A 20,372-nucleotide genomic window follows, 5' to 3' on the forward strand; every position below is an offset into this window, starting at 1 on the left:
GGGCTTCTCCACATACTTTTATTTCTCATTACAAACTGGACGTGGCCTCTAGAGGTCGGGCGCCCTTTGTTTCCACAGTGCTCAGGAGTGTTTTCCAGTGAGCCTCCCAGGATCTAGGTGCTAGGGATGCTGTCCCATCAGTTATGAATGTAGGTGAGATAGGATCGCATTACATCTTTTAGTTATGTACTTACCATAATGATAGATGTATGTGATCCATCTCACCTACATTCATACGTACCCGCCCTCCTTCCCCCTACTTGTTGGATCTGGAGGAAACACTATTGTACAGTTGGAGTGGCTCATGTGAGTGAGTTGTTGTGGGGCAAACAAGATCTGGGGATTTGGGTGTGGTGCATCCTGGGATAAGGGGGTTGGCCCAGCCAATGAGAGACTTCATGCTAGTGTATCGGCCGAGTCGGAGCCGATCAGTTATGAATGTAGGCGAGATGGATCACATACATCTATCGTTATGGTAAGTACATAACTAAACGTTTATGCACTTCTAAGACTTCTTGGTCATATGGCAGAGTCAATAGGACTGCTACCCTTAGACAGGTATCATATGAGCACCATGCAGTGGATTATGGCCATTCAGTGGATCCTTCTAATGCACCCCATGGATTTCCCTGTATGGCTGATGATAGCATGTCACAAGCAGGTTCAGTGTTGCTTGCAGTCAACATTAGTGCAACAAGAGAAACAGTTTGTAATTCCTTCTCCTTTGGCCATGGTCACCATGGACACCCACCTCTTGAGATCAGTGGCCATTTCAAATGGAGGACAGTTCAGGGGTCTTGGTCATCCAGAGAGGCTAACACTCACATGAACATTCTGGAGATGAGAGCATTCCTCCTAGCATTACAGGCTTTTCAGGATGTCCTCTCCAGAGGTGTGATTGCAGTACAGACAGACAACATGTCAGTCATCTGGTATCTCAGCAAATAGGAGAACATGTTCTTATCCTCTTTGTCAGGAGGCCATGAGGGTTTGGCAGTGGGCAAATCTCCTATCAGCAGTTTCTGGTAGTAAAGCATATCCCAGGGAAGTCCAACATTATAGCCTCAAAAGAAACATCCTATTGCCTCAAGAGTGGTTCCTAAATCCAATGATGGCAGCTCAGATTTTTTCAGTACTAGGGTACTCTGTGTTGCAACCTGTTTGTGTCCCCATCCAACGCAAAGTGCAGCAGCTATTACTCCATTATTCCCTCTCTAAGACAAACACACAGAGACACTCTGATGTTTGCTTGTCCCCGTGATCTCTTTTATGCTTATCCCTGAGTTTCCTTGATTGTAAAATTTCTTCAGAAAGCAGCCCACTGCAGAGCTTTAGTGATCCTCATGTCCCCTTTTGGGCCTCACCAGATGTGATTTCTCTTCCTTTGGTCTCTTCTGAAACATCCCCCTTGGGTAATGGATCCCATTCCAGATCTCTTCTCTCATCCAGCTAGGCTTGGTCCCCTCAGTCTCCAGTCCCTCAAGTTGTCTGCATGGTTCCTACAGTTCCCTTGATGGCCAGAAATCCCAAGATTTCTCAGGAGTTAGTTCATATATTGTCATATTTTCAGAAAGAATCCACTACAAAAGTGTATAAGAGTAAATGGATGAGATTTGTTTTGTGGGCTGAAACTCATGGACTTGACGCCTTTTCAGCCCCCCTTGTAGTCAGTTTTTGACTTTCTAACTGAGTTAGCTTCTCTACTATCAAGGTACAGTTCGCAGCCATTTTGAACTTTCATATTGGTAGAGATAATATGTCCTTGACTTCTCTCTGTATTTGCAAGACTTTTCTTAAAGGTACTTTTCTTCTTCATCTGCCAATATGGGATCCAGTCTTTCCCTAGTATCTTCCTATTGTTCTTCAGGTTCTAACTACCCCCCCCCCCTTGAACCTTCACCCTCCTCAGATTTTAAGCTATTGTCTTGGAAAACTTTGTTTTTGGTGGCAATTACCTCTGCCAAAAGGGTTTCAGAATTGCACTTGATTCTTCCCCTCCTTACCTAATTTTCCATAAGGATAGGATTTTTCTTCATACAAACCCTTCCTTTTTACACAAGGTAGTTTCTAAGAGTAACCTTGGCAGCTCCATTTATCTTCCTGTGTTTTTTCCCAGTTTTTCCAACAAAGGCGAATACCTTTTGCATTATTTGGATGTGTATAAGCAACTAAGATTTTATCTCAGACTAATCCTAACTAAACACCCACTCCCACTAATCCTACCAAACTTGTAAAAGTGGAAAACATTACTGAGTTTTTAATACGGGCTAAAATTAAAGGAAATAGATAGCAACAGACTACCCCTAAGAATATTATTACAGTAATTTGGCTAACTCTGCTCACCTACCTAAGGTAAAATACACAACCAGTGGTAGCTCGTGGTTGGAATAAGCCCTGCTTTGCTTGGGCTTGCTTCGCACCCCACCCTGCCCCCAAATGCCACCCGCCCCTACTATTGCTAGATTTATACTCACTTAACCACACCTCTCCCTCATCACTGACCTATCACTATCAACCCTTAACTCTAATCTCCTCCCCTCTCCCTAACCCCTCCTCCTATCCCAAACACACTCTTGAACCAATCTCTATTCTAACTCTCAAAATGAGATCCAACCTATCTATCACAGCACTACTAATTACCCTCTACCTCCTCAACACCTACGAAGGACAGCCACATCTTGGCTTCCACCACCCTCGAAACCAAACTATCTCAGCTCCCCCCCTAAACACAACTGCTCTACCATTCAATTACCACAGACCTGTCCTGCCCACCAGTATCATGTCCCAACTAAATAGACCATGGTCTATCTCCCCCAAAACCAGATACTATCACAAAATACTTAGCAAAGCCTTGAAAATCTCTATAACTGTCCAACTCGGTCTAATGATGGATGGGGACATTCACCCTAATCCAGGACCCACCTCTCCCACAAACCCTCCACACAACACTACCAACAACTTTTGTCCAATGACTAGATCTAAAAACTCTCTCCTGATATGTCACCTAAATATCAGGAGTATTAACAACAAGGTCCATAACCTACATGCCTTCTTGGCAGTTTACTAACCTGAGGTACTGTGTCTCTCTGAAACCTGGTTGAAACCAGGTACTAAAGACAGTGAGATCATTCCACCAGGGTATATAACATACTTCATCTAGATCGTGCCACTAAGAAAGGAGGAGGTGTAGCTATCTTGTTCAAAAACTCGCTAGATATCATCCTTGCTCCACAACAGCCCCCCCCCCAATTCAACATTGCTGAAGTGCTTCTCTGTAAATTCCAAATTAACTCAAATAAATCCCTATACATTGCCTGCATATACATCCCACCAGGTGACAACACTAGTACCTTAGAAGACTTTTTACAATGGCAGTCATCTAACTATCCCCAAGAAACTATAGTATTAGGAGATGTTAACATAGACTGGAATAATTGTTCCACTGAATCTCCTAACACCCATCTGAATCTTTTCGGTTATACTCAACTCATCTCTTCACCCACTAGGTTTAGCAAAGCATATGACAAGAGCAGCATCCTAGACTGGATACTTGTCAACACCCACCAAGACCAATATAATGTAGGCACCCTCCCAGATGACCTAAGCGACCACCTACTCACCTTCATCATCAAACAAAAAGTAAATAATAATCACCAAGTCCTCTATAAAACTATCAGGTCCCACAAAAATTTTAGCCTTACAGCCTTCCAGAATGAACTCAAAGCATGTAGTTGGGCCATCCTAAAAAATCTTCCTCTAGATGATGCTGTAGCATATTTTAACTCCAAATTCCTAGCTGACCTAGACTCACATGCTCCTAATCACACTCTCCGAGTCAAAGCTAAGACAGCCCCCTGGCTCTCAAGTGCCACCAAAGACCCGCTCGACCATATTAAATTTAAACAGTTAAGGAATGCTACCAAAAAAGCCATACTGTTGGACAAAAAGACCTATTACCAACACCTCCAGAACAAGCATCAGAACAAACCCCAAAAATTTTGGGCAGGCATTAACAAACTGCTCCACCCTAGCCAAACTACCATCCTCACCCCATCAGCATCCTATCTAAAAACTCCAGTGGAAACTGCTAACAGCTTCAATAACTTCTTTACCAAGACCATCCAGTCACTAGCTAGCCAACTACCCCCCAGCAACCCCTCTCAGTTTTCCTCCTCTAACACTACCCAAGTATCCTTTAATTTTCAGCCAGTATCCACTTCAACCATTAAATCTCTACTCACTAAACTAAAACCCACTACCTTAGCAGCAGATCTCCTTCCAGCAGAATACCTACAAAAAAGTGCAGAGGCCATCACGTACCCCATTTCGATAATCATAAACCGCTCTCTATCTGAAACATATTGTCCCTCTCTCTGGAAGGTCTCTTATGTTATACCTCTGCATAAATGAGGGAACTCAGTTGACCTCTCTAACTACAGACCAATAGCCATTCTATCACCACTTGCCAAAATACTTGAGAAATGCGTCCATAAACAACTATCCCACTACCTTACCCAGAACCAACTCCTGGCTAACCCCCAGCACGGATTTAGATCTCACCATAGCACTACCTCTGCCCTCCTATCCTTCACAAACACTATTAATACAAACAGAAACAATACCAAACTGTCCTCTGCTCTCTTCCTAGATCTTTCTAAGGCCTTTGATATGGTCAATCATCAGCTACTTATCCTAGCCCTGAAACGCTTGTCGCTTAACAATGACCCCATCAATTGGTTTCAGTCATATCTGTCTGAGAGAAAACAAGCAGTATCTTGGCAAAATACCCTATCCACACAACTACCTATTACTCTGGGAGTCCCGCAAGGGTCCATACTAGGTCCCCTCCTCTTCTCTATCTTCATCAACGACCTACCCACTATTACCCCAAAGGCCACTTGTATTCAATATGCAGATGACTCCACTATAATCTGCACAGCTTCCACCTTAGCTGAACTTATCACATTAACCCAGAATACTTTCTCTGTAGTAGAAAAATGGTTTTCTGATTGTCACCTCATCTTAAACCCTCAAAAAACCAAACTCCTAATATTCTCCCATAATAGTAAAAACACTTCACCATTTTTTACCCTAACATCCACCAATGGCATAACTATCTCCCCAGACTCACACAAAACTTATTGGGTTCACAGTAGATAACACCCTAAAATATGACTACCACGTGAATCAAACTATCAAATCCGTTAACAAAAAATTGGGCTCCCTCTATAGGATCAAACGATTTCTCACCCCAATAGCTAGAACTACCATTGCCTGATCCCACTTACTTTCCGCCCTACTCTATGCTTCTCCACTCTACACTAACCTAAACAACACCTCTCTGTCCAAACTTGCTCGATGCTATAACCAAGTGGCCAGGTTTGCTACAGGTACACCCTATAGGACCCACCATTGTCTTAACCTATCTCAACTTGGCTGGCTTGAATGGCCTAACCTGGTCCAATATAATCAGCTTATTATGGCCCATAAGGTTCTCCACCATTCTGAATACACCCCAGCCTTAAACGATATCATTAAGCCATATAGCAACCTTAGGTCCCTACGCTCTGCCGACAATCTTCTGGTACAAACTACCAAGAGCAATAATGTGGCAGGGGGCTCTCTATTTGCCAACTCAGTAGGTAAAATTTGGAACTCACTACCTGCCATACTTACCCACCAACCCTCCCTCACCCAGTTTAAAAAAATCCTCAAACTCCACCTCCAAAAACATTGGCTATGTCCCTGTTTCAACCCTGATTAGCTAATTATCTGAATTTATGGCTCTCTCTTGCTAGCTGTGCTCGAACTATTATAGAACGAATGCTTACTACATAAGCATAGACAAACCTCTTGTCTGCAAATTTGTAACATATTGTTTTGTGTAGCTTACTGACTTGTGTTGTAATACTTGTACCTACAACTTTCTCTTCCCTATCTTTGTAACTGTACTAGTCTGCAGCTTTGTACCATATTTATGATGGCTCTCACTATAATGTATGCTTGTATCCTATTGACTTATGTTTTTTATTACTTGAACTTACAACTTTCTCTAATCTGTCATTATGTAACTGTGCTTTCTGGAGCTTTTCTCCCCGGGCCTCTGCTGAAAATGGACTTATATCCAGTCAGACTATCCCGGTAAACAAATGTAAAATAAATAAATTAAAATAAACAAATCTTGACCATACCAAGTCTTTCAGGAAATGTAGCCAGTTGTTTGTCTCCTTTTCAAAATCCAGGCTGGGCTTACCTGTGCCAAGTGTCTTATTGTATTTTATTTGCATATTTTCTGAAAGGCAAGACTCTTCTACAAAAGTTTACAGGTCCTTCTTCTAGGATTGTAGCTACTTTTACAGATTTTTTTCTGGAGTACATGTGAACAATATCTGCGCTGCTGCTACTTGGTTGGGCCATCATACTTTTGTGTTGCATTAAAAGCCTGGGCATTCACTCCAGGTCCAGGGCTTCTTTTGGTTCTACTGTGTTCTTAAATATCTTTCCTTAGTTCCTCCCAAGGAATTGTCCTGGCTGGGGACTTTGTCCCACAGGTTGAATCCAGACGGAACAGACATCAGATACAAAAGCTATGTACTCACCATAATGATAGATTCATGTTGTCTGTCTCATTTGGTTCACCCTTCCCACACTGTTGCCCCCAACCTTCTTGTTAATTTGGCAAGTCTTCCCTCTATGATGACTGGACATAAGGGGTTCTTTCATTCTACTCACCTAGAGTCTTGCATTTCCTGTGTGTGTTTTCCTTGTATTGTGGAGGAAGTGGGAACTTAGCTGGATATCTTGTATCATTGTATTTTGACTCATTTGGCAAACTCGATCTGGGGAGTTGATAGCAAAGTGGGGAGTTATGGTAAGGGAGATGGAGCCAAGATGTGCTAAAAGCTTTAGAATCAACCTATGTTGGATCTGAAGTTCCACAAGTTGAACCAGATGGATACAGACAACACATCTATCATTACAGTAGCTGCTGGCTAGTGTGGGCTGGTTCTTTTGTGCTTTTTTTAAAAAAAAGTTGTCTAAGGTTGTATATTCTGGTATTTAAGCCCTAACCTTGAGAGGATTTCTGTCTATACACACAGAGCAGAGTGGAGGAGGGGCGTTGACTACAACTCTGATCTGAGATACATAAGTATCCTGTTTTTTTGGATTATTTATACTGATTATTGTTTCTAGCAATTTATATATAGAACTTTTTATTGCCTGCTGCATAGTTTTTAGTGTATTTTATTGCTATTAACTAATCTGCATGGGTAACTGATTTGTTTGCAGTTAAAAACATTCTGTAGAGTCTCTTTGCTCCTTTATCTGTTTAAAACTTTCATTTTGTGGCTTTCTGTAGTGTTTACTGTCTGTAGGCTAATAGCTTTAGTATTCTCCTTGTTCAGATTTGCTGGCTCTGGACCTGTTTGTTTCTGCAGTGATTGTTCAAAGCACATGAACAGGCCATCTTGAATTAGCAGAAGCCTTTCTTTACCTTGCTTGATTGTGTTAATTGGCTGCTGGCTAGTAGGGGCTGTTTTTTGTGTGCTTTTTTTAAAAAAAAAGTTGTCTAAGGTTGTATCTTTTGGTATTTAAGCCCTAACTTTGAGAGGATTTCTGATTATACACACTGAGCAGAGTGGAGGAGGGGCATTGACCACAACTCTGATCTGAGATATATAAGTATCCTGTTTTTTTTTTGGATTATTTATACTGATTATTGTTTCTAGCAATTTATATATAGCACTTTTTATTGCCTGCTGCATATTTTTAATGTATTTTATTGCTATTAACTAATCTGCATGGGTAACTGACTTGTTTGCAGTTAAAAGCATTCTGTAGAGTCTCTTTGCTCCTTTATCTGTTTATAAACTTTCATTTTGTGGCTTTCTGTAGTGTTTACTGTCTGTAGGCTAATAGCTTTAGTATTGGTCCCCATCCTCCCTCCCTGTTCGTGTCTTGTTGTTATACTTGGTGGCTTTGCAGTTGCCCGCCCCTACTGTAAATCTGATCTGGGACACTCCTCCCAGTCTAGTGCCATTAGCTCATTCTACCTAATACAGAGGGAACATCTGAGAAGGCCTTCTGTTTCTCCTTTTTCCCTTTCAAAAAAAAATTGCCTGAATCTCTTTGTGTTCTGACTGTGCTTCTTAAACATTTTGGAAATATAGAGCATATTTTAGAGCATTTATTATAACTGTAATTGCCTTAAAATTGCTACAACTCAAGTGCTCTAGGTTGCACTGCATCTGAATTGTTTGTATGTTTTAGCTGCTTTTCTGTATATATAGACTTCTCTGTATATGTAGACTAGCTACTTATTCTGCTGTATTACTGCCTCTTAAATCATTTTTCATTTGTGTACTTGCCTTGTTTCATTTAAAAAGTTTGAAATTGCTAATTCTGTAGAGTTTTAATTGCATTTACTGTTTAGGACTACACACTCAAGTGTGTTAGCTTTTTCTGTTTATTTACTGTATTATTGCATTGTTTAGCCCATTTCAAAAAAAAAATACTGTCTTCTTTGCTCGTTTCCCACCTTTCCTAGCCAGTCCATATCCCAGGCTTTGCTTGTCTCATGACCTTATTTCTGTGCTCAGAGCTATCCAGACCTTGCTGTGGTAGAGGGAAGTCCTACTGCTTACCAGTGGGAGTGGTGAGCATTGTACTGCTTATCTAATGCTAGAGGAGTGGTTTCTAGCTCTGAAACTGTAATTTTATTAGCTTTTTTGGGCTGATTTCTATCTTTTTCAACTTTCTGGCTTAAAAAACGTGTGTGTTTGCACATTTTTCGCATTGTGCAGCACTGCGAGGCTACAGTTAAACTATTCCAGGTGCCAGAAAGTCTGCTCTTCAAATTTTCCCTTAGAACTAGCTGGTTTCTCAGTATTAGCACTAAAATCTGAAACCCTGTGACTAGCACTTGCTCTACAACCTGCTGGAAAGCACTAGGAAGCCTGAATCTGATACAAGCACTCAACTCTCCTTGTCAATAAGGAGAAATTAATTGTAGGCACTAAACAGCCTATAATTGCAAAGTACCTTGCGAAGGTAAGGGAAAACAGCTCTTAAACTTTACAAAAAAAAACACCTAAACAGGCATGTCCAAGGGTCAGCTTCCGGTGATTTCTCTATCCACCTGGTGAATCTGGGCATACTGGGGCAATGGGGCAACTGCCTCCTGTACACAGACAATCCTGTCCTCCTACCACCCAACACTACAACCTGCAAGAGATGCACTTACATAGCCAAACTGGAAGCAAAGCTCTCTCCGGCCAAGATTGTGCTAGACAGTCAAGAGGAGAAGGTTAACACCTGCACTACACCTCAAGCAGCTCATAGCCCTTCAAAACCCACACCATCAACACCCACACATAGCAACACTGAACCCACATATGCGGAGGCCCTTAACATTAACCTGCCCAAGCAACAAGGACCTCCGAAGCTAAAACGCAAACAAACACCAGTCACAACCAAAGTGACACATAGCTCACAACACCAGTGTGCCACCCAACAACAGCCCCTAAGGCAAGACAATGTACCCAACACTTTAGTCATAGGTGACTCTATAGTCAGGCACACTGATGTCCCACTCACCAGGCTGAACAAGGAGAAAATTACAGTCAGCTGCCTGTCGGGTGCGAGGATCCGCTACATAAAGCGTGCACTCAAGTCTCTCCACAACAAGTGCAAATACGACTCTGTCATTGTCCATGCTGGAGTGAATGACTTGAGACGTACTTCCCTGGACTACATAAAAAGAGACATGGAAGAGCTCTTGGATCATGTGGCCCAGGCAGGTATGACTCTAGCCCTGAGTAGCATCCTGCCTTCGCCCAGAATGATATCACAGTATAAGGACAAAATGATTGACTTCAACAGTTGGCTAAGCTTCTGGTGTCATTCAAAGGGGATCCAGTATCTGTCTGCCTGGGAAGACATGATCGACAAACCATGATGCTTTGCCAGAGATGGTCACCCTGGGATTCAGGTTACTGGCTAAAGCTCTTGCCACCCCTATAGTGCCTTTTTTACGCAAGGTTCAAAGGATAAAACCACCACCATAACAGATACAAGCATGCAAAATCTGAAGATAATGCTACTCAATGCTAGAAGTCTAAACCTCAAAATGCACTCTCTCGAGGCACTCCTAAAAATGGAGAACATCAATATCTGTGCAGTAACTGAGACCTGGTTCAAGGCTCCAGAGAGCACCCCTGCAATACCAGGCTACAACTCTTACCACACTTTTCGGCCACAAAACCAAGACCGAAACACTAAAGGTGGAGGAATGTCCATATTCACCAAGGATATTCACACCTCCAAGCTAGTTGCCCAACACAATGCATCTGAAATTCTCCAGGTGCAACTAACACTAGGTAAGACTGCAATCCAAATTGTAGCTTGCTACAGATCCCCCACCATGTCCCAAGATTCTCACTACACCTTTCTAAACATACTGGAAAATATTAAGATACAACTAAACACCCTAATACTGGGTGATTTCAACTACCCTGCCATTAACTGGGAAAACTACTCGGGTACCAACTCCTTTTCCCAACGGTTCTTGGAATTCATAAATTCCAATGCCCTGGATCAACTAATCCATTGTCCCACCAGGGGCTCCAATATCTTAGACCTGGTCATTTACCAACATGGGAGATAGCTGCACCACACCAGTGGTCGCCCCTTCATTGGTCATGCCTGACTATAAGCAAATCACCCTTGACATCCACATCCTACTCCCACCCCCCAGTAAGGAAACCTCCTTAAAAAACTTCTCCAAAGCCAACTTCATGCTACTGAAGTCAGAAGTGACAAACGTCACGGCACCCATGCAGATGGGAACTGAAAGTTCGACTGCAGAATCCTACATTAAGGCACTGTATGAGCACTTCTACATGTGCATGAATCGTGCCATCCCAAATAGAACCAAGATGCTCTTCTCCAAAAAAAGGAAGCCAATCTGGTGGTGCCCTGCTATAAACAAACTATACAACAGAAGGAAGAAACTGTTGCTGAAAAGAGGAAAATCCCTGGATGCAAAAAAACTCCCTCACCAGCCTCATTAAGAAGCTGAGATTCCTCATAAAATCCTCTAAAACTAGTTACGAAAATAAAATTGCCAAAGATTCCAAAGACAACCACAAGGCATTGTATAGTTATGTCAAGAATCTAAATGGCAATGCTCAGATCTGCTCTGAGCTACAACAGAATGGCATTAAATATACTGATCCCAAGGATATTGCCAATATCCTGGCAGATCGATTTAGTGCCAACTTCACCCCCCTCTCACCCCCTAAAGGGCCCATCTCAATACCAAAAGATTGCCAAATTCCAGTAATCACGGCCACACAGGTAGAAACCGCACTCTCCAAAGCTAAGAATACAGCATCCATGGGACCAGATGACATCCCAGGCTGTGTACTACATGAACTACAAAATGAACTGGCACCTCACCTAAATGTCATGTTTAATCATAGCCTCACCTCAGGCTTCGTGCCCACTGAGTGGCGCACAGCTACAGTTATCCCACTTCACAAGGGGGATCCGCCTTGGATCCCAGGAACTACCGTCCCATCAGTCTGACAAGCCTGATCTGCAAGGGCATGGAACGCATTATCATGGAACTTATAAACAAAGACATTGGCAACCTTCAAACACTGGGTTTGTGAAGGGCCGATCTTGTCTCCTTAATCTGATTGACTTCTTCGAATCAGTCTCCAGAGCTGTGGACGAGGGTAAGGCGGTTCACACAGCCTGTCTGGACCTCCCCAAGGCCTTCAATACCATTCCCCACTCTGGAATCATAGATAAACTTACTAAGCTGGGCATAAATCCCTACGTCACACGATGGGTTGCTAACTGGCTTACTGACAGAACCCAGACTGTAAAAGTAGCCAACTCCAAATCCATCTCCAGACAAGTGACAAGTGGAGTACCTCAGGGTTCAGTCCTGGGACCACTGTTGTTTTCCATCTACTTCTCTGAAGTACAGGCCAACACTAAGGGACTCTGGCTAACAAAGTTCGCAGATGACTGCAAACTGGGAGCCATTATTGAATCCCCAAATGATGTGGATATTCTACAAAAGGGCCTTACAGAAACATATGCCTGGTGTCAGAGCCATAGGCTCAAGCTTAATGCCAAGAAATGTATAGTTATCCCCTTTGGAAAAAAAACATGTACCCATGAATTACCACATAGGTGGCAGTACACTAAACATTGAAAGTGTGATGAGAGACTTAGGGACACAGGTGGACAGTGGTCTCACTTTCGATAACCACATCACCACAACAGTCAAGAAATCCTTCTATGTGGCACACCTCATCACTAAGGGCTTTTCATTCAGAAAAAAGGAGGTCATTGTCCCACTGTACTCATCCCTCATTAGACCCATTATAGAGTATAATGCCCCATTTGGTATGTACCTCACAAGACATCTGCAACAGCTGGAAAGACCACAGAAATACCTCACTAAAAGAATCACATACAACTCCAGCTATACTCTGTGGCATATTGTCTACTCAGAGGCGATCTCTGCTTAACATATAAGGCCATGTCAAACCCTGAGCTGTTAGGCATGCTCCACTTAAAGAAATCTCAATCTCTCAGAGCCACACGCTCCAGAGATCTAAACCTTGTCATCACAATGAACAAAACATGCTGGAGGGATAGGTTCCTGACCCAGAGACTCCCCATACTCTGGAATAGACTGCCCATACATGTCAATCAGAGCACCTTATTGGCTCTCTTCAAAAGGAACCTTGATGATTGGATGGGAGATAGGAAATTCACCCCGGGGATCATGTCAGTTGCCCTGCTAGACAGGGGTCCAGAGAAGTAAATATTGTGGGAAGAAATATCCAGGGAATTGTTATGGCTAGGCTTGTATGGGCCCTAGGGCCGATAGCCTAGTACCAACCTGTGAACCTACATAACTTTTGTTTCCTGTGTGCAGACCACAGGGGTCAGAGGACCATTTGTCTGTTGGGTTTCTCTTCACTCTAATTGATAGAAAGGGTCTCTGTTCAACTTCCACGTCAGCCAGTTAGGAGGTTTCCTCATTCACCTGACACCTGCTGAAGTTTTTAGTGTTCAAAATAAAAATGTATTTTTATTTATATTTATTGGCAAAGTGTACTCAGCAGTCACTGTAATAAATAGACTAAAAATTTGGAACTAGTAGACATGTTAAGTAATTTATAATTTGTTTGCCTTTGGCAGGTGCACACGCGCGTATCTTCATGCATTGTTTAAGACTGACACTGCTGCTCTTCATTACATAACGATTCATAACATTGCCTACCAGGTTAGTAACTGGACTTATGCTGTTGCTGTCTTTTTGGCAGTGCTTGTTGAGCTTCCTACATTTAGTATCTGTAAAGTAATTATTTTGTGGTTATCATCACATTTTTTGTAGCATAGGTTCATAGGTTCATAGGTTCATACTAGGCTATCTGCCCGAGGGCATTTACAAGCCTAGCCCATAGTTTTGTGGCTTACGCCACCCCTTTAGTATGGGGAACTATACCCATTATTTTGCTGTGCCTCTGTTGAGCAGTGACACTGAGGTAATCCCTGGGGTATATCTGCGATCTCCCATCCATTGGTCAAGATTTCTCTTGAACAAGGCCAGCGAGGTGCTCTGCCTCACATATACCGGGATTTTATTCCACAGCATAGGGAGTCTTTGGGTGATGAATCTATCCCTCCAGCACGTCCTATTAATAGCCATGTCGAGGTTTAAGTCTCCGCCCTTGTGGCTCTGACGGATCTAGATTTTTTGAGGTGAAGCATATTCATCAAATCTGGGTTTGACATGGCCTTGTATGTTAGGCAAAGGTCACCTCTGAGCAAGCGGTAAGCGACTGAATAGAGCTGGAGTTCTTTCAGTCGGGCAGCATAGGACAGATGTTTGAGACCCTTTATCCTTTTGGTGAGGAACTTTTGTGGCCTCTCCAGCTGCTGCAAGCGTCGGGTCAGATACATTCCGAATGGGGCATTGTACTCAATCATTGGTCTGATGAGTGATGAGTATAGGGAGACTATGACCTCCCTTGATCTAGATGAGAATCCCTTCATGATAAGGTGGGCAATGTAGAAGGTCTTCCTAACTACTTTAGCTACATGGGTGTCGAATGACAGACTACTATCAACCTGGGTCCCCAGGTCCCTGATAACTTCTTCTGTACTCAGTGGATTGCCACCTATTTGGTAGCTAGGGGTAACCTTGTTTTTCCCGAAGGGTATGACTATGCATTTTTGGCATTTAACTTTAGGCCATGGCTCTGGCACGAGTTATCCGTTTCTGTGAGACCCTTCTGAAGGATATCTGTGTCAGATGTGTTTTCTACTATGGCCCAGTTTGCAGTCATCTGCAAACTTTGTCAGCCATAACCCTCCTGTGTTTGCTTGTACTTGGAAAAGTAGATGCCAAACAAGAGTGGGCCCAGGACTGAGCCCTGTGGTACACCACTTGTGACAGGCTTTGAGTCTGACATGGTGCCAGCAACTCTGACCCTGTGGGTTCTGTCACTCAGCCAGTTTGCAACCCATCTTGTGATGTATGGGTTAACATTTAAGCTGATGAGTTTTTCAATGATACCCAGTGGGGTATTGTATCAAAGGCCTTCGCCAGATCGAGGTAGGCTGTATGGACTGCCTTTCCCTCATCAATGGCTTTGGTGACTGTTTGAAAAAGTCAACCAAGTTTAGAAGGCATGATCTGCCTTTGACAAAGCCAAACTGGGATGGATCCAAAGTCTGCAAATTCCCTATGTCTTTATTTATGAGGTCCATTATGATCCTCTCCATGGCTTTGCAGATAAGGCTTGTCAAGCTAATGGGCGGTAATTTCCAGGGTCGGTGGAGGCACCGCCTTTGTGAAGTGGGACCACAGTTGCAGTGCGCCACTCCTGGGTACGTATCCAGAGGTAAGACTATGATTAAACAGCTGTCCTAGCTGTGGGTTTAATTCCTCGTTGAGTTCGTGGAGCACACAGCCGGGGACACCATCAGGTCCCATGGATGCTGTGTTTTTGCTTTGGAGAGAGCAGTTCTCACTTGGGCGTTGGAGATGTTTGGGGGCTGCAATCGCTTGGTATAGATATCTCTCCTTTTGGGGAGGGGAGAAGTTTGCACTGAACCTGTCAGCCAGTATGTTGGCAATGTCTGTAGGATCAGTAATCTTCACATCATTTTGAACTAGTTCTGAGCATATCTGGGAGTTTCCTCCCAGGTTTCTAACATAGCTAAAGAAGGCCTTATGATTGTCTTTTGAGTCTTTAGCTATTTTTCTCTCAAAATTTGCTTTGGATGATTTTATGAGAGCTCTTAGTTTTTACTTATAGTGATCAAGGGTGTCTTACCTTTTAAGGATTTTGCTCTATCTTGTAGTAGCTTCCTCCTTTTGTTGTAGAGTTTGTTTATGGCTGGGGTCCACCAGAGTGGACGCTTGCCTTTGGTACAAAGAGTCTTTGTTTTCTTGGGATTGCCTTATCCATGCAGTCCTGCAGGTGCTGGTAGAAGGCATTTGTAAGTGATTCAGCGGCTTGAGTACTGTTTTCCGTCGGCTCGGGGCCTTAAAGGAGACCACACTAGTCTTTAGAAGTGTGAAGTCGGCTTCGAGAAGTTCTTTACTGTGGTCTTTTATTTCAGGTGGGGGTGGGATGAGGACCTCCAGCGAGATTAGTTTGTGATCTGATCTCACCAGTGAGGGGTATACTTCGGTGTTGAACATTGTGCTCCCATGTTCGTGATGATGAGATCAAGTATGTTTTCTCCTCTTGTGGGGATGGTGACTAGTTGTTCCATGGCATTTGAGTTTATGAATTCCAGGAACTTTTGGGCTAGGGTGTTTGGGCTTGAGTAGTGTTCCCAGTCTATATTAGGGTAATTGAAGTCACCTAGTATGATGGTGTTTGGTGATACATTTATCCCCTCTAGTGTTTTCAGGAAGGCCATGTGAGGTTCCTGAGTTTGTGAGGGTGGCCTGTAACATGCTACAATTTGCAGAGCAGTCTTGCCTATGGTTAATTGCACCTGGATGGTCTCCAATGCATCATGCGTTGCCACCAGTCTTGAGGTGTGGGTGTCTTTGATGAATATGGATACCCCCCCTCCTTTCTTGGTATTGTCCGGATTTTGGGGCCGGAACGCATGATAAGAGGTAAAACCTGATAGTGCTGGGGTGCTCTCAGGAGCCTTGAACCAGGTTTCTGTCACTGCACAGACATCGATGTTCTCCATACTGAGAAGGGCCTCGAGTGCGTGCATTTTGAGATTTAGACTTCTGGCATTGAGCAGCATTGCCCTTAGTTTTTTTCCTTTTTTGTGTTCTAGGGTGGTAGGTTTAAAATTTGAGCCTTGCCTAAAAAAGGCACTATGGGGGTGGCAAGAGCCTTTGCCAATATCCGGAATCCCAGGGTGACAGGTGCAAGCCGTCCCTTGCGAGCAGCGTGGCTTGTCCAGCATGTCATCCCAGGCAGACAGACATTGGATCCCCTTTGAATGACACCAGAGTTTAAGCCAATTGTTAAAGCTGATCATCTTATCTCTGTATTGTGGCATCATTCTTGGTGAAGGTAGGATACTGCTCAAGGTCAGGGTCATACCTGCCTGGGCTACATAATCAGAGAGCTCCTCAATGTCTCTTTTCATGTAGTCCAAGGAGGTACGTCTCAGGTCGTTTACACCAGCGTGGACAATGACTGAGTCATATTTGTACCTGCTGTTGAGAGACCTGAGTGCTTGCGTTGTGTGGCGGATTCTAGCGCCCGACAGGCAGCTTACTGTGACCTTCTCCTTACTCAGTCTGGTGAGCGGTACGTCAGTGTGTCTGACTATGGAGTCACCAATGACTAGTGTGTCTGGCATTGTGTTTGGCCTTAAGGGCTGTGACTGTTTGACACTCTGACTCTGAGGTCTATGTGTTGCAGGTGTTGTGTTCTGAGGTGGTGGTTGTTTGGGTGTCTGCTTTGGTGGCCTCTGCTGTTTTGGTAGATTTTTGATCAGAGGCGCCGAGTATGTCTTTGTGTGTTTATGTGTATGATTTGAGGTTGTGATGGTACTATGTGAGACTGGGTCTATAGTGTGTGTGGTAACCTTCTCCTCCTGACTGGTCTTGCCAGTCCTATGTTGAGAGAGCTCAGCCTCCAGTTTGGCCGTATAGTTGCATCTCTCGCATGTATTTGTGTTTTGTGGGAGGAGGAGAGGGTTGTCTGTGTACATGAGGCAATTGTAACATTGCCTCAATATTCCCAGGTTCACCAGCTGAGCAGGAGAGGACACTAGCAACTGATCCTCGACATGCTAGAAGGACTAGACAAAAACTTTAAAAGAGATTCCGGGGCGTGAGTGACCGAGAAATGGGGTTTGCCTTTTGGGGTGCTATCTATAAGAGTGCCGTATCAAGGTAATAAGTACTGTAGGAGCAAGTGCTAGGTTTAACAGATAGAGAAAAGTCTACTTGGAGTCAAGTAGAGATGATCTTTTTAGGTATTAGAGAAAGTGCTAGTAACAGGGATGCTTATAGGTAAGATTGAAAAGAATGCACTCTGCAGTGTGCACTAGAGAAGTTAGATATGAAAGTAGGTAACTTGAGTTTTACCTGTTTAAAAAGTTAAGGTTTAGTGGAGAGTTACTATTTTTAAAACAGCAAGATGGACTGAAAGGGGTGTTTACTTTTGTATTTTGGTACTATGAAATACTGTAGGATGGCCAATAAATTTAAATAATTGAAGGGGTGGGATTTCAAAAGTGATGGTTTTGTGATTACTCACATAAGCCAGTGAAAGTAGAGAGAAATGAGATATATGGTCAGATTAACATAAGAGGCGGGCAACTAGAAAGACAGTGGTATTTAACAAGACAACTTAAATGGGTGGGAGGGAGGGAAAAATTCTGCCTGACTCAGAACAGAGAGAGCTGTGGTCTCTTTTGAAGTTTTAATATGCTGTTAAACAGAATGCAAGCAAAACACAAGGTAAAGAAAACAAACTACAGTATTCAAAATATAGAAAGGCAATACAGAAATACAAAAAATAACAGCAAACTAACCTTTCCTTCACAGCAAAGTGTAGCAGAGTCTGGATGAGCCTTTCTGGTAAAGCAGTTATGTTTTTTTCCTGAGAAAAATCAGTATACCAATTTTCATTTTTGTTCATTCCAGAGCTGCTCAGATGCATGGAGATTATTTACTTTAATGTTGGTCATTATAACAATAAGTGCACCCATTCATGTGTGCAAGTATTGTATACTTCAAAACCCAGACAGTGATGGTGTTGCCATAGCAAAAGGTATCCATAACTGTCCAGCACACGTTAAGGTTTGTACTGGAAAAGAAGAATGAGTAAATGGAAGTTCAGAATTGTTGGGTGCATTCTGTGATGGATAGATACAGTGGCTAAACTACTATTCTGGCCACTTGGCCCATGGGGGGATGCTTTTCTACTATTCTTATAAACAAAGTAGGATTTGGGATGCTTGAGACACTTGGAAGGACTTGCTCCTTCTGTGTCTTAGATGTGTTGCCCTGTCCTTTGAGGGGGGTTTAGTGAAATGCCCCCAGCCCTAGAGAAGTTTGATTTTTTTTTTTTTTTAGCTTGAGGGTGGTTTACCTCTTTTAGTAAGCTCAGAGTTTCCTGGTTTGGGACTCCTGAGATTGGAAAGTTGTCCCTTGAAACTCTCCTGGGGACCCTTCTTATATGGGGTAGCTTTGAATGTTTTCATCTTCTCTGATCAATCCCATGGCTAACTGGCCCAAGGCCAGCCTTTCCCCCATACCTCTTTTAAGTGTTGCCTTATCTAGGCCTTCTGCAACCACCTCATGTGCTTCTCAAACTTCCATGTTTTGGGACTGCCTTAGTGGTGGACTGGCACTAGCATTGTCTTTCTTCCCCTGACTTGACTGGGCAGGGGGGTAAGAGTGGTTGGGGAAAGGGAGACCTTCCTGCCTTACTTTCATGCTGGTCTGTCACAGACACATGGACACCATGGTCTGATGGGGGTCTTGCAATGTTTTTCCTTTAAGTTCTTCACCTCCTTCTTATTTGGTAGCAGACTTAGATGTGGAGAGAGAATTTCTTGGCCCTCCCCTTTTGTCAAGGAGGCCTCCAGATCTTGCTGTGTATCCTTGTTAATCAGAGTCACTGTTACGTTTGTCCTTGCTCCCTCTCCTACCATGGGAGAGGTATATTTTAAGTCCTGAAAGTGAGGGATGCTTATGTTTGGCCTTCCACTTATAAGGAACTTCCCCTCTTGAGAACTTTTGACTTCAGTAATGGGGAGTCTTGGTTGCACTTCACCCCTTGGATGAATGAGAGTGCACAGCCAGGTTGTACCTCTCCTTTCTCCTCCTGGATGCTGGTGTGGTCTCCATTTGAGCTATCATGTCAACCAGTCAGGCAGTTTCTCTTGTCTACCTTAAAACATGGACTTATCCCCTTCCCTTCCCCATTTAGGTGAATAATGCCTTCCTTTGGAGTGGAGTGGTCATGATTCCTGTTCTCCTTCCCCGGTCCACCTTCAGTGTCTTAGATATGCTCACCTGGTTTGTTATAGCTGAGGGGTGTTGAGAGAGGATAGATCTGCAATTGGTGGTTAAGAAGTCACCTTTGGTTTCCACATTTTGGGACTAGAGAATCTGATTCCTGACATTTTAAATGGTTACCAAATTTAACCTTTTCTGAACTTTTCTTTGATAGCATAACCTTCATGACAGAAATTGTATGCATTTGTGAATTGATTAAAAGAAGTCAGAAAAAAAACATGCCAAATACTAATATAAAAAAAGATCTTCAGTGGCTACACCTGCAGTTATCTACTGATTTCACTTTCACTTTTTTGTTTTGCGGTTTGTTTTAAGGGCATTTCTGTTTGTGTTGTCATTTACCCTAGTTGCTGTAATATACATTTTTTCCTAGTTTTTGTAGGTTTGGTTTTCTTTTTCCTTGTATATTCACACAGATGTTGTCATTGTTCTTAAAACAAAAAAATCCCCAGTGTTCCTGCATTACTCTCATGCATTTGTTAATAAACTATCTGATTTGTAGTCATACAGGAGAAACACATTTCCTTGCTATGATATTAAAAACATTACAACAGTACTTAACTGATACGTCCCCTTGTGAAGACAGTCATATCGATGTATTTCATTTTTCTTCTGTAAAGTACCTGACTTAGTAATCCTCACCTTAGCTAGATGAGGAATTAAATTGTATGCACTTTGATTAGAAAAATATCTCAAGAATATTACTTAATTTTTTTTTCAAAAATGATCAGAGTAGAACTAGTAAGAATTGCAAATCGGGTGTATTCTTATTTCTGCATCGTTAATCTGTAATCTTGATGGTGGTCTTTTTACAGACCAT

General features: G+C 42.9%; 1 protein-coding gene across 3 annotated transcripts in view; it reads left to right on the forward strand.

Moving 5' to 3' along the window:
- Positions 1 to 20,372, forward strand: part of QTRT1 (queuine tRNA-ribosyltransferase catalytic subunit 1) — a 351,133-nt gene that overhangs the window by 299,126 nt on the left and 31,635 nt on the right. For 2 of the 3 annotated variants that reach the window (XM_044084474.1, XM_044084473.1), the window contains one exon: positions 13,228 to 13,312. The exons of the other annotated variant lie outside the window; for it this stretch is intronic. In XM_044084474.1, the coding sequence (XP_043940409.1) occupies positions 13,228 to 13,312 (85 nt within the window). The remainder of the gene's footprint in view (positions 1 to 13,227; positions 13,313 to 20,372) is intronic. 3 annotated transcript variants of the gene reach the window in all.

The sequence above is a fragment of the Protopterus annectens genome, chromosome 9.part0, assembly GCF_019279795.1.
Source record: "Protopterus annectens isolate FY-2018-M chromosome 9.part0, PAN1.0, whole genome shotgun sequence".
NCBI classification, from domain to species: domain Eukaryota; kingdom Metazoa; phylum Chordata; order Ceratodontiformes; family Protopteridae; genus Protopterus; species Protopterus annectens.